General features: G+C 44.9%; 2 protein-coding genes across 2 annotated transcripts; one reads left to right on the top strand and one right to left on the bottom strand.

The window, feature by feature from the left end:
* The first annotated feature begins 1158 nt into the window (after nt 1-1158).
* LOC123065913 (floral homeotic protein AGAMOUS) lies at nt 1159-2172 on the top strand. Its single transcript, XM_044489105.1, has one exon. It carries the CDS (start codon nt 1159-1161, stop codon nt 2170-2172), a length of 1014 nt encoding a protein of 337 aa, XP_044345040.1.
* A 3339-nt stretch (nt 2173-5511) lies between these two features.
* On the bottom strand, nt 5512-11593 carry LOC100682453 (transcription factor MYB3R-2). Its single transcript, XM_044494921.1, has 9 exons — nt 11438-11593; nt 11118-11311; nt 9488-9539; nt 9082-9139; nt 8512-8606; nt 8318-8421; nt 8025-8153; nt 6135-7359; nt 5512-6007 (listed from the first exon to the last, which is right to left on the bottom strand). The coding sequence occupies exons 2-8, from the start codon at nt 11282-11284 to the stop codon at nt 6150-6152; spliced, it is 1815 nt and encodes a 604-aa protein (XP_044350856.1). The 5' UTR covers nt 11285-11311; nt 11438-11593; the 3' UTR covers nt 5512-6007; nt 6135-6149.
* Nucleotides 11594-13130: the final 1537 nt, after the last annotated feature.

Genomic DNA, 13130 nt, shown 5'->3' with positions numbered 1-13130 from the left:
AATCAGGCAATGGGTTCAAGATTTATGGTAAACAAAAGAAAAATAAATCTTGTCACCATAAATCTTCTCTAGCTTCGTCATATTTTCTTCTTTCTCAAAGAGGTTGAGCTCATGTTTACGTTATCACAAATCATAGTATCAAAATGCAAGAACAAACTTAATTATGCTTACAATAGGGAGAAAATTCACCATGATCTTCTTCATTTCTCGCCCTATTTTTTTCCCTGCTGGGCTCGTTGTAGCCCTTCTCCTTCCTGATTACCATCCTCGTCAACCTCCTTCGCCCTGTCATCAGCATCCTTTCATCCCCCTCCCCGAAAGCTCCACCCCACCATGAAGACCCTTCGTTTATTCTCTCCACGACGATGACCTGACCCCAATCCAAAACCACAACGGGTGGATAGAGGATGAGGAGGCGGCTGCATGGTGGAGCACTAAAGGATGGAGGCAGAGTGGCATGGCGGTTGCAAGATTGAGAAAAAATAGTCTAGGGTTTCTACCAAAGTACCAATGGGCTTCGAGGATTGGCCAAAATATATTTGCACATGCCCAATGTCTCACCCAGTCATTAAGCGCCAGAAACGAGCCCATCGGTCACAGTCCAGGAAATGTTACCGACGGGTGAAAACTAGATTTGCCAGGAAGTGAAGATCTGACGGTCCAAGCTCAAAACAAGGACGATCCGATGGCCAGGAACACCCCAATCAGAGAAACTCCGTGAGACCGAGTTGGCCAACATCCTTTAACTGTTAAATGAAATAGAAGGAAACAAACGTACATACGTGAGGCAACTAATTGTGTCAAGGTTCTCAGCTGCACCCAACAGCAGGCCTGGCACTCAATTTTAATCCTTGCCTAATGAAAACGCGCAGCAGAACGGGGCCATAGAAAAAACTTACTTGAAATGCTGGAGCTTACTGGTAAATTTACGCTTATACGCGTGACAGCTCACATGCAGAGAATACCAAATAATACCTCGTTGCCAATCATGAGTTGTCAATGGTTAGGGCTAGCGATTCCTCCATCCTCATCCTCCTCTCACCACTGCTATATAAGCACATACGACCCCGAGGCGAAGACGTATCCAGAGTTCCAGACACACATCTACCTCCTCCCCTCTTCCTTTCTCCGAGCCACCGAGCGAGCGACGAGCGAGCAATGGTCGGGCGAGCAGCGGCGCCAAAGCGGAGGGCTGGCAATGGGCGGCAGAAGATCGCCATCCGGCGGATCGAGAAGAAGGACGCCCGGCAGGTATGCTTCGCTAAGCGCCGCCAGGGCCTGTTTAACAAGGCCAACGAGCTGGCGGTGCTGTGCGGCGCCCAGGTGGCCGCCGTCACCTTCTCGGACGGCGGAAAGGCCTTCTCCTTTGGGCACCCCTCCGCCGAGGCCGTCATCGACCGCTTCATGGCGGGGGGGAGCGCGTTGGTCCAGGCCGCCGACGACGACAACGAGCTGAAGAAGCTGCACCTGCTGCACGGTGAGCTGCGCACGCAGTTGAAGGAGGTGAAGGCGCAGAAAGGGTGCGTGGAGGAGGCCATGGCAAAGGAGCGCGCCGCGGGGGATCAAATTGCGGCGTGGCTCAACCCCGAGTTGGGCGACATGGGGGAGGAGGAGATGATGGCCTTCGCCGCCGAGCTGATGGTGGCGCGGGCCGCCATCTCGGACCGCGCATACCAGGTGCTCTTGGAGGCGCAGAACGTCAGCCGCATGCTGCAGGCGCCCCCGCCGCCGCAGCAGCAGCTCTTCGGTGGTAGTACCTTTGAGTTTGGCAGCAGCAGCAGTGGCAACGCTGGGATGGGGATGCAACAGATGCAGATGGTGATGCCTTCGACGCAGGGGTTCACCGTCGGGATGCATATGCACCAGACGCTAATGGAAATGTCTCCGCCGTCGGGCTTGGCCTACGGGGTGGATATGCAGCAGACGCTTATGTCGATCCCTCCATCGCCCGTTTTTGGCGCCGGGATGGAGATGCAGCAGATGGTTATGGCGATGCAGCAGCAGCCGCAACCAGTGTTTGCCGCCGAGACGGAGATGCAGCAGATGACTATGGCGATACCGTCGCAGCCGGAGTTTCCTGTTGGGATGGGGATGCCTTCACCGCCGGGGGTCGCCGCCGGGATGAAGATGGCGCAGCAGGGGCCCGGGCCGAACATGGGCTTCCCTTACTGAGGACAAGAAGACAAGATCCATAGTCCGTGAGAGTCAGACTATCTATTAATCCATTTATATGCATGGATGGACACCGATCTCTTAGCTCATTATCAATCTATTTATATTTTACATCGTGCTTGCGGGAGATGATCCTGGGTGCAATATTCATTATCATAGTATCAACTAAATTAATGGCTTGTAATCTATTTGTATCGGTGGCACCGAGACAGAAAGTTAAAGAATGAAATACTATTCGGCATTTCCTTTGGTTCTCTCTAGTGGCAACAGAACAAAAGATTTATGCGTCTTAATTGTTCAAAAATCCTATGAAAATTTGTGCGCCGGACCATGCCCGTAACGAGAGCGACATCCAACAGCGCCTATCTAAGAGAGATGCTACACTTACGTAAAGATTTCTACATACCTTACGTACGATCCGACGTGGTGGAATTATATTGGGCCTTACCTCGCCACACGGGTCCATCCTGAAAATCATCAGTTAGGTGTAGCATTATTTGATTAGTTAGCGTGGGATGAATTTACGTAACCTTTTGTAAACCATCACGTAGCTGTAGCATTATTGCCTATCTAATGAGCCATCAGCATCTAACATTTTTTGTTAGAGTTCGATTTTAATGCGCAATAACTTCTTATTTAGTCCTCCCTTATGCCATGGGCTTTGTTAGCCAAGGCTCGAGGCAGCGCATTTGTAGAAACTATATAAATATATATTATATTTTGAGTTCCATAGAAATTTGCTTCTGAATCAAACTGAGAAATTCAAATTCTTTGTTTGCATTTTGGATCATGATATTATATTGGTATTAATATGGACACCAATACACATATGACCTTCCCCCATGGGGGTGGCCAGAGTGAAGGGTCGTTCCCCCGGCGAAGAGGGAACGAGTGAAGGCTTTCGTTCCCTCGGATATGCCCCCACCGTGGCGGGTCCCCTCCTAGGCCTCCCGGGCACCAACTCGCTGGGAAAACAAAGATTTAAAGGTAAACAAGTGGGCATTAAAAACCAGAAAAAATGTCTCTGAGAAAAAAATCATCACCCCCTCTCCCACCCCGTCACACCTCCTCGCATTTATTTTGAGAATAAAACTAGGCAAAACTGTCCAGAAACTATGCTACATACAAAAACAAATATTTTCACATGATATATACAATAATTTTTGCCATGGTGTATACATATAATTTGTCGTGGTCCACATAGTACCAAAAAGCATGGATGATAAATTCGCCACGAATATTAAAATGCATGTAAGTGTGATAAAAAAAGTCGCCATGTTCTGTAGTCAAACATCTCCATATTAGAACTATCAAAAAAAAAGGTGTCATCATTTTGATGATTAATTTGCCATGATATATGTAATAAAACCAACACCGGTCTATAGAACTGAAACATAGAGCAAAACACACCCAAAAAATGTTATGATTTACAGAAAAAAATGTTCTAAAAAGTTTGTGTTGTGGCAGTTAGAAAAATGTTGTAGAAAGTTGGCATGCGACAATTCCAGAAGGTGGTCTTAAAGTTGCCATGTGACCATACCAGAAATTGAGGATCTCCAAAAGTTATACACAAAAAAGAAGTTGCCATGGCAGTTGTAGAAAAACAAAAAATCTAAGCTTTGCCATGTGAGTAGTATGCATGATGATAATCTAGTAAAAAACATAGTACAAGTGAAATGGCAAAGTTTTAAATTTTTGATCTGTAGGGCATGGCAAACAAAGAAACAATGTACGATTACATGGGAATTTTGGGGGAAATCCTCAATGAACATGGCAACTGCATATGTTTGTAAGAAAAAAGACACGGCTAACTTCCAAAAAATAGCCCATATGTGACAAATTTGGGGGAGGGGGGAGGGGATCTATTGGTGACATGGCAAAATGTACAGAAATTGTTTAAAAAAATCACATGGGTAAACTTTAAAAAGATGATTTTATCTCAAATTTGCCATGGAAATTGTCGAAAAAGTTACATGGCAAGGGGGGGGGGGGGGGATCCATGTATGTACAACTTTTCCCTGTACATATATATAGATGATGGCAAAGGTAGGAAAATCATACTCCCTCCGTTCCGATTTACTCGTCGTGGTTTTAGTTCAAATTTAAACTAAAACCACGACGAGTAAATCCGAACGGAGGGAGTAGATGAGTGGTAACTTTTTGAATAAAGAGACACATGGTCACATGGCAAATTCAGAAATATTGCTATATAGATCGTGACAATTGTAGGATGATTTTTACTTGATGCATGGCAATTTAACAATTTTGTTGTGTCTTATCAACCATAGCAAATTTGCAGTGGGAACACATGTGAACTGGCTATCACAAAAGAAGGGCAAAAAAATGTACTTTGGAAAAAACACGGCAACTTTGTACTTTCTCCGTTCCTAAATATAAGTCTTTCTAGAGATTACACTATGGATTACATACAGATCAAAATGAGTGAATCTACACTATAAAATGTGTCTATATACATCCGTATGTAGTTTGTAGTGGAATCTTTAAAAAGACTTATACTCCCTCCGTCCGGAAATACTTGTCGAAAAAATGCATAAAAATGAATGTATCTAGAACTAAAATTCATCTAGATACATCCATTCTTCCGACGAGTATTTTCGGACGGAGGGAGTATTTAGGAACGGATGGAGTACTAAGCATGGCAAAATGTACTCTTAAGCCGCCGTGTCCATGTGTTGCTGCTTCGCCAACGACCACGACCCCCCTGCTTCTGCTCGTCGTACCCTCTAATCTCCCACCAGCTTGCGAATTCGTCCTTGTATCAAGATTCGCGCGAGGACGCATCAGATGTCGCTTGCGTTTGCTCAAAAAATGTTGTGAGCTGACGTCAGTTGTATATCATTTCAAATTAATTTTGGTTTAATATACCGCTCAAACTATGCTTTTTATTTTGTTTGTTTATTTATTTCGCAAGAGATTTGGAGCCAGATGGGACAATGACACGATGTGAACTAATTGGGTGTAAAAAAACATAAATTATGTTAAAATAATATCCATGGTAGCATGTCGATCTGACTTGATTACATTTTAATATAATACTTGCAGTAATATAAATAATTTGGGGAGGAGATAAAAGCCAAACATGATGATGACCCACACTAGCTTTTGAGTGTAATAAGTTTCCATGTTCGTCTCCTTTCATTCGTGGCACAGAAGGTACAACCAATAGCCAATAAGACAGCATTGAGCTATGAAGTGTTCACTCATATCACTAGCGAAACCACATTCATCCTCCAGAAGCAAAAGGAAAAGCATCTACCAGATATTCATCCTCACGAAGAAACACTGAACATTCAAACATTGGCCACAGAGACATGCATGGGACGACTCAAATCAAGCAAACAGTTTCTCGACAAACAATTGTCAGATTGAAGACAGTAAAACAACCTCTATTATTATTACTACTATTACAAAGAGAAGAACAAACTAGACACCCCTTCCAATGAGACCCTTATTCAGCTATGAGTTACTAGCTCTATGGTTTAAATCTTTCTACAGTTGGGCTTCTTCTATAGCTCAATTCCTATCTGTTAAGTATACAAGCTGCAACGAGCAAAGTAAAATCTTCTATAGAGCCACCATCAAATCAAATTTAAAGACCGTGTTTGTACACTCGTTGTTAAGAGAGATGGCAGGGTGGGCATGCATTGGGCCCTTCTCTGTTCAGTCCTTCGATCCGATTCGTTGTCCTCCAAGAGCTGTGTTTGGTATGAGTTTTGGTTTGATTCTACATACACCAGAGCCGATCACATCGGCGAGCTCTCAAGGCCTTTCTGCTGTGCTCTACTGTCATACTTCATCAGATTGGCATCAGCTCCTACAGGACAAGGGAGAAAATCAATTATGCACATGTTTGATGATCAGCATAAAACCAAGTGAACACTGCATCAAAGAAAATGCATTACATGAGGAGTGCAATATTAAATATATCTGTGGTGGTATACCTGCACAATGTAGGATTAGGTTACATCCATGTTTGTCGTATACGCTATGTTCTTGGTTTGAGTTTCCAGCTGGATAGCATGCCCGTTAAGTTCCTTTTCCTTCATTATTGAGGCTTCACCTAAACTATGTGTGCTTTGAGAATTCTGGTGAGGTGAGTTCAGGACCTCAGAACCACAAGTGCCCAATCCATTTGATGAAAAATCTAGTTGTTTCTCAACAGCTTTTGTGAGACACATTCTCTTTGCCCTTATCCGGTATGGAGGTGAAACATCAAAGCCCCTTGCAGAACTCGATAGCCCATCAAGAGAACCCAGTGACAGAAAGGAAGCAGTTCTAAATGACTCTGGGGTGTCTGTAGTAGGGCGCTTCCCAGCAGGGGTGTAAAAGCTATCAGTGTTCGGTTCACCAAACTTCAAATCACTAGCAGGTGTCGGTCTTTCTCGTTTTCTTCTTCTTAATATTGAAGGGGTGACTGGGAAGCTGTCAGCAGCAATCTTCAATATTGAATCAACACTTAACTGGACTGACATTGTTCCCTTCGTTGGCGTCGTGCAACCATTGGGGGATAGTGCTCCATTCCTGCAATGCTCAGATGTTTGATGCACGGTTTGATGTTCAGAAAAGAGTGAGGAACTGGCAGGGGCTACATCATTCATGTTAGGAATCTGGTAACAAAGAGGACCAAGGCTAGACTGTGCGTCATTCTTCAAAGATGATTCTTCACCTTTAGCTGGTACAGCCTCTAGCTGAGTGCTACCAGGTTCCCTCAGGGTATCAAGTGTGGAATCAACCTTGAGTCCCTTTTCATGAACAGAAACAATTTCCAAAGCCTTGTCACGAACAGAATCACTTTCCAGACCTTGTGCCGCTAAAGTAACAGCAGAGCCATTGACCACTGATGACACTTCAGATGAAGTTAGTGGCTGCACAGTTGGTAAAAAAGAAATGGATAGGAACCCTGAGCCGGCCTTGGCATGATCCAGTTTGTATGACTGTAGATGTGAGCTAAAATTAGAATGATGAGCTATTTCAGGCAGGTTTTTTGAAGTGATGCCCGGCACTGTGTTCAGATCAAGATGGCCCTCAGAAGCCACCGGCTTCTGTTTATCCTTGAAGTCATCATGACCAACTAGTCTTGGAATTGCCAAAATATTTCTGGTGCCATAGACATCTAACTTCTTTCTCAAAGAACTATTCCAATGATTCTTTATAGAATTATCAGTCCTGTAAAGAGCAACATACTATCAGCACGAATACAATATCTTGTGAAGTGAACAAGGAAAACTAAGGTGTACAGGGTGCAGACAGTAAAGACACAACTCATACTTACAAGGAAACAATCGTTGAAGACCATAACAAAGCTTTGCATAGTTATGAACAGAGAATCAAAAACAAACTAACTAAATAAGTGTGCATTATGAGTAATACGCATGCTTACAGATTTATCATCATTCAGCTACAGAAGCCTGTAGTTAGTTTTTGGAGAATTCGATTATTTATTCAAATTTGGCAGATCCATTCCATTTATGATAATCTTGTAACTGCAATTCTGTTTATCAGAACCAACAGTAGAGCGTTTAAAAGCATATTTATTCAGGTTTATTCACAGATGTGGGTGGTGGTTGGCCAGGGCCCCCTTTACATTGTGCATCTTTATTAAAAAGAAAATCCAATATTAAAAAGTTCAACCTAACGAGTTAACGCAAAAAACTACAAATGGTCCATATGTTATTTTACATCATCGCAGGTCTAGTAAAATGGGGTGATCATTGAATAATTAAAGTCATGAGATAGCATAGTTTGTTAGCAGCAACTCAATGCCATTTCAACACCATGCCGCTAGGTTTACGCAGAAAAAATCCAACAGGATGTAAGCTGTTTGGCAGTACCTTCCAGGAAGAACTTTTGCTATTTCTGCCCATTTATTCCCATATTCCCGATGGGCATTAATCAGTGCCTGTTCCTCCTCGGCAGTCCAAGCATCTTTCCGTATGTCTGGATTCAGATGATTATGCCACCTACAATGTTTTGCATGAATTCAAAATCAGCCTCATATTTAACCAATCAGCTCTTTATGTAACCAGTATGCTTCTGAATTAGCAAACTTCCCCCCATTTGTCTTGCACAAAGGGGGGAATGCATTTCAGCAAACCATATAAAAATAAAACAATCAAAAGAATACCTCTCTCGACATTGCTTGCCTATACGTCCAGGTAGTGACCTTGCAATGACGGACCATTTTGTTGGTCCATACTTCTTTACAAGATCAATAATTTTATCATCTTCCTGTAGAAAAAATATCATAAATATGTAAATATAACGATAAATGTGCAAAAGCTTTTTTTTTCAAGCAAAGTCAGGAGTGAAGAGACAAACCTCTTGAGTCCAAGGACCTTTGATGAGTTCAGGGTTAAGAACCTTCTGCCATCGATGTAAACATTGTACCTCTGTCCTATCCGGAAAGAATTCAGCTGCGTAGGTAGATAGCAATGCAATAAGTGAGCTCACCACACTTGCATATACAGAACAAAAACCAAAGAAGTATGGCATTACTATATTACTATATAACTAACTAAAATGTGGGATGTGCATTCATAAGGTAACCATTACCAGCCCTGAGATAAATATCATGCTTCAGCATTAAACAACTGGTTGAATGAACTATAATAGCACCAGTAACTACTCTTAATCTCTGCTATCCCTTTTTCCTCAAATGATGCTGCAAATATGTAAGATGCGACAGGGCCCCACACCAGTGGAAAAAGTCATTAACAGTTTAGCACCTTTTTGAGGTATTATACAGAATGGACAATGTAGAAACTTATTTCAAAGTCTATCAAGTTTGGTACAACGTCATAATGCAAATGACAGCAAATATAAATAGCAGTTTACAAATGCAAGGAGACCTGAGCATATGAGTTGGTACAGAGCAAAGAAGAGGCAAACCTATTTTCTTCCAGCTTCTACCATTGAAAGTTTCAACTGCCTTCCGCAATGTTTCATCCTGTTGTCATTTGTTGATGCCAAATTAGCAGCAATCCACGTGTGCGTTGGAATGAAACAGTAAAAATACTTTTCAATAGGAAAAAAGGAGAAATTTCATGCGATATAAAAATCTAGTCTTCCAATAGCAAGACCAAGAATGACAGACATGGCAAATTGATTGAAAAATTACGTACTGGATGATATTACAGCTGAATTTTTTTGCACTAGATAGATAAATTAGATATACAAACTAAACTATATAATATTGTACATTGGCATATATACATTATGAATACCGGACTATGAATACAGTTTTGCATTGCATGTAATAGACTAGTCTTGTTAACAGAGAAAGTGAGATAGTTACCTCTTGTAATGTCCAGCCACCCTTCGCTCTCCTTATAGGCCCACTTGTTCGCCTAATATAAGTAAGTTTTTGTCAGCAAAAATAAGGTGAAATATTGTCAGTTCAAGGTAATAAGGAACACCATACTAGTCCAAGAAGATGGATATGAAGCACAATCTGCAGATATACACTAGCATACAATAACAACAAAAATGTGGTTTTTGCAGAAGAGGACTACATTAAGGAAGCCGTGTAGTGTGCACCTGAAACAGGGATGCTGACTAATGTACTGCTAGTCCTACCATGTGAATCGCCCCTGTGGAGCCTTTTATCTTTATAAATTTGTAGGTATTTAATTCCCAAAGTGGTCGGACCCTTCCCTGGATCCTGCGCAAGCGGGAGCTACATGCACCGGGCTGCCCTTTAATATGCTAATATAAATTTCCCATAGATGAACACTCACATCCTACCTGGAACCTTAAAGATGCCAGGATCCTGCATATTCTGGTTGAGATATACCCAGTAAAGTCTAGCATACAAGTATCATGGGAACCAGTTTTTGATGCCTGAGTGATCCAGGGCAGCAAATTTTGTGATCCAGTGTCCCCACAAACAATACAAATGAATGCCCCCAGCTATGAATGCCCTCAGCTATGAACACGCATCACTAAATTCATACCAAAAGCTAGGAAGCTTTATCACAATTCCCATATAAGAAACTACATACCGGTGCTCAATCATGGAAACTGTTCCAGAGCACATTTCAATCAATAAAGGTTTCCCATACAAGAAACTGCTAGCAATATAGACATACCGTAGATGAAGCATTTCAAAGACAGAAGGGTATTGGTGACTGCGACTACTAAAACCATGAAGCTAATAAAGCAAAAAAAGAACTCCATCCTTATCTTGCTGCTGCCTAAGCACAACTAAACGGTATCTCCAGTTATACAAGCCGGGGATACTAATACTAAAGCTACTAAAAGTCTAAAACCTCAGACACCATGACAAAACGCAAATAAACTTTCCCATCAAGATAACAAATATTGCACGGCGCCGCGACCATGGTTAAACTAAATCCGCACTCAAAGCAGGCATCTTTTGCAAACTGCATCGATCTACACAAAGTCACAAACTAAACTAAGCCAAGCCAAGCAAATGACTGAACCTTTAATAACAAGAGCATGCCAAATAAGAACATGTTTTTAACACGGAATTCACCACTACAACATGCTTAAGCCATGCTTGAAACTCTGGTTGAAGACAGCATGCTGACATAGTAGTTCATGGAACCTATAAGAACCAAGAATGCCTCGAGAACCTAATGGATTGCCCCGAAGAATCTATCTTTTGACACAAACAGCCACAAATACCACTCCTGTGCCATTCCTTGACCAAGAAAACCCACCTTTTCGCAGAATTACAGCCAAAGCGCTCACCAAGCCAGGAAATTGTCGCTGATAGAGCCACAACCCACAACGAAACCCACAAAAAGGGTCAAATTCTCTCACCCCCAACACCCACCAGGCCAGGACCACGACCCGAGCAAGCATCATCCGACCCAGGTAAAGCTAACGGTAACCCAACCGACCGGCCCAGATCCCTCCCGTCGTCGGGCCAATCAAGCGCAGCAAAGAGATAGCTTCCTCACCTGAGACCGGAGATGGAATTCACCGAGCCGGACACGGGCGGCGACATCCGCGCGGGCCCACCGGCACCGCCATAGCTGCTGCCCTCGGACACCGACTCGCTCGACGCCGCGAGGGGCTGCCGGTTCTCCACGCAGCCCTCGTGCTCCGCCTCCGCCATGGCCCCCATCTACCGCCCCCTCATCACCGGGAGAACCTGCCAGCAACAGGGCGAAATCACCACAAGGAAAAAAGGGAGAAGTTCAGATCAAGAAAGCCCCAGAAGGAACCGCCGCGGGCAGATCGAGCCAAGAAGGCGGCTCACGAATCTAACGAGGCGTACCAGATCGAGCGGGGCGGGGGATCGAATCCGGGAGGGCGCGAGCCGATCGGGGGGCGGGCGGGCGGGAGATGGCGCGAAGGAAGGGAGGGAGCGAGGGCGCGCGGTGGCTCGAAACCCTAGAGGCGGGCGTTAAAGAGCAGAGCTTTTTATCACGCCCCCCCCCCCCCCTCCTCGCTCGCGCTACGGCTGCCGTTGGGTGTCGGGGGCAGTTGTTGATGGAGAGGAGAGAGAGGACGCTTTCAAAAAACCTCGCCCGTTGAAACGATGGGGGAAGGGAGGGGAGGGGAGGAGGCGACGGCGGCATAAATTACTGGCCCGCGCCGTTTCCCGAGTCGGTCCCTGGGTTTGTTCTGTATATCGTATCAGATCAGATCAGATATGGAAAAGGGGCGCGGGTTTCTGTTACAACTCTTTTCCTAGGAAACAAATCTGTGAGCTTGTGTACAAAGAAAAATGTATCGAGGGCAAGTTCGGACGCATTTTTTGTTATCTAATGCGGTAGCGATCGGTCCGAGGACTATGAGCATCTCCAACAGCCACGCTATGCGCCGCGCGCAAAAAACCTGTTTGCCGCGCGCGCTTCGGCTGGTTTAGCGCGGCCGCGAGCGCTGGCTTCAGCAGCCGCGCTATAATGCAGCGCGCGCGCCGCTCCAGCAGCGCGCAAAAATACAGCGCGCGCGACTCGTCGGGCGCGCGCGACTTAGCTACAAAATGAATTTGAAACAATTATCAAAATGCAATGAACATGTGAAATTTGTCCACAAACATCTTCTAACCAAGTCATGTCCACAAGTTCATACCCACAAGTTCATCCAACCAAATTCAAAATGCAAAGTAAAGTTCAAGACATATAAATGAAAGACACATCAAACATCTTCCTCGTCTTCGTCCTCATCTTCCGAAGACGATTCTTCCGCCTCCGAAGATGAATCTTCCTCCCTATCCTCATCACGCATCGCATCACGTGAAGCTCCGACGGTGTTGGCAAGATCTTCAACGGCATCTTCACGGGAATGTGTGTGAGGAGGCACATCAAAAGACATTCCACCCATGGCCGGAGGTGCATCCATGCCTCCCATAAGAGTAGCGAAACTCATGCCTCCCATGGCGGCCATAGTGTCGGAGGGTGCTCCAAAGCCACCCATGCCTCCCATGGCGGCCGGAGGTGCGCCCATGCCTCCCATGGCGCCCAAGCCACCCATGCCTCCCATGGCGCCGAAGCCACCCATACCTCCCATGGCGGCCGGAGGTGCACCCATGCCTCCCATGGCGCCGAAGCCACCCATGCCTCCCATGGTGCCGCCACCCATGCCGCCAAGGCCACCGCCACCCATTGTGCGGATCATGGCTCTTTTTTGGATCAAGACTTCTTCACGAGCAAGGTTGACATATTCCTTTTGTGCACCATTGAACGAAGATGTGTCCAAGAAGAACAAGTGCTTCTCCCATTCCAACAACCTAGATCGCTCCTCCATGCCCACCTTCCTCTCCTCCAATGCCACTTTCCTCTCCTCGACGGCCACCCTCCTCTCCTCGGCCGCGGCATCTTGGTTCCTTGTCATTTTCCTCACCTCGTTGGCTTCTTTTCTTGCCTTCACAATAGCTTCCATAGCATTTTTGAGCTCATCATCTCCTTTCCTTTTCTTCTTTTCGGTTTTGTCTTTCTTGCACCCATCCGGTCGTTTTGGCTTCG

Source organism: Triticum aestivum, chromosome 3B, assembly GCF_018294505.1.
Source record: "Triticum aestivum cultivar Chinese Spring chromosome 3B, IWGSC CS RefSeq v2.1, whole genome shotgun sequence".
NCBI classification, from domain to species: Eukaryota; Viridiplantae; Streptophyta; class Magnoliopsida; order Poales; family Poaceae; genus Triticum; species Triticum aestivum.
This window is presented reverse-complemented; position numbering and strand designations above follow the sequence as displayed.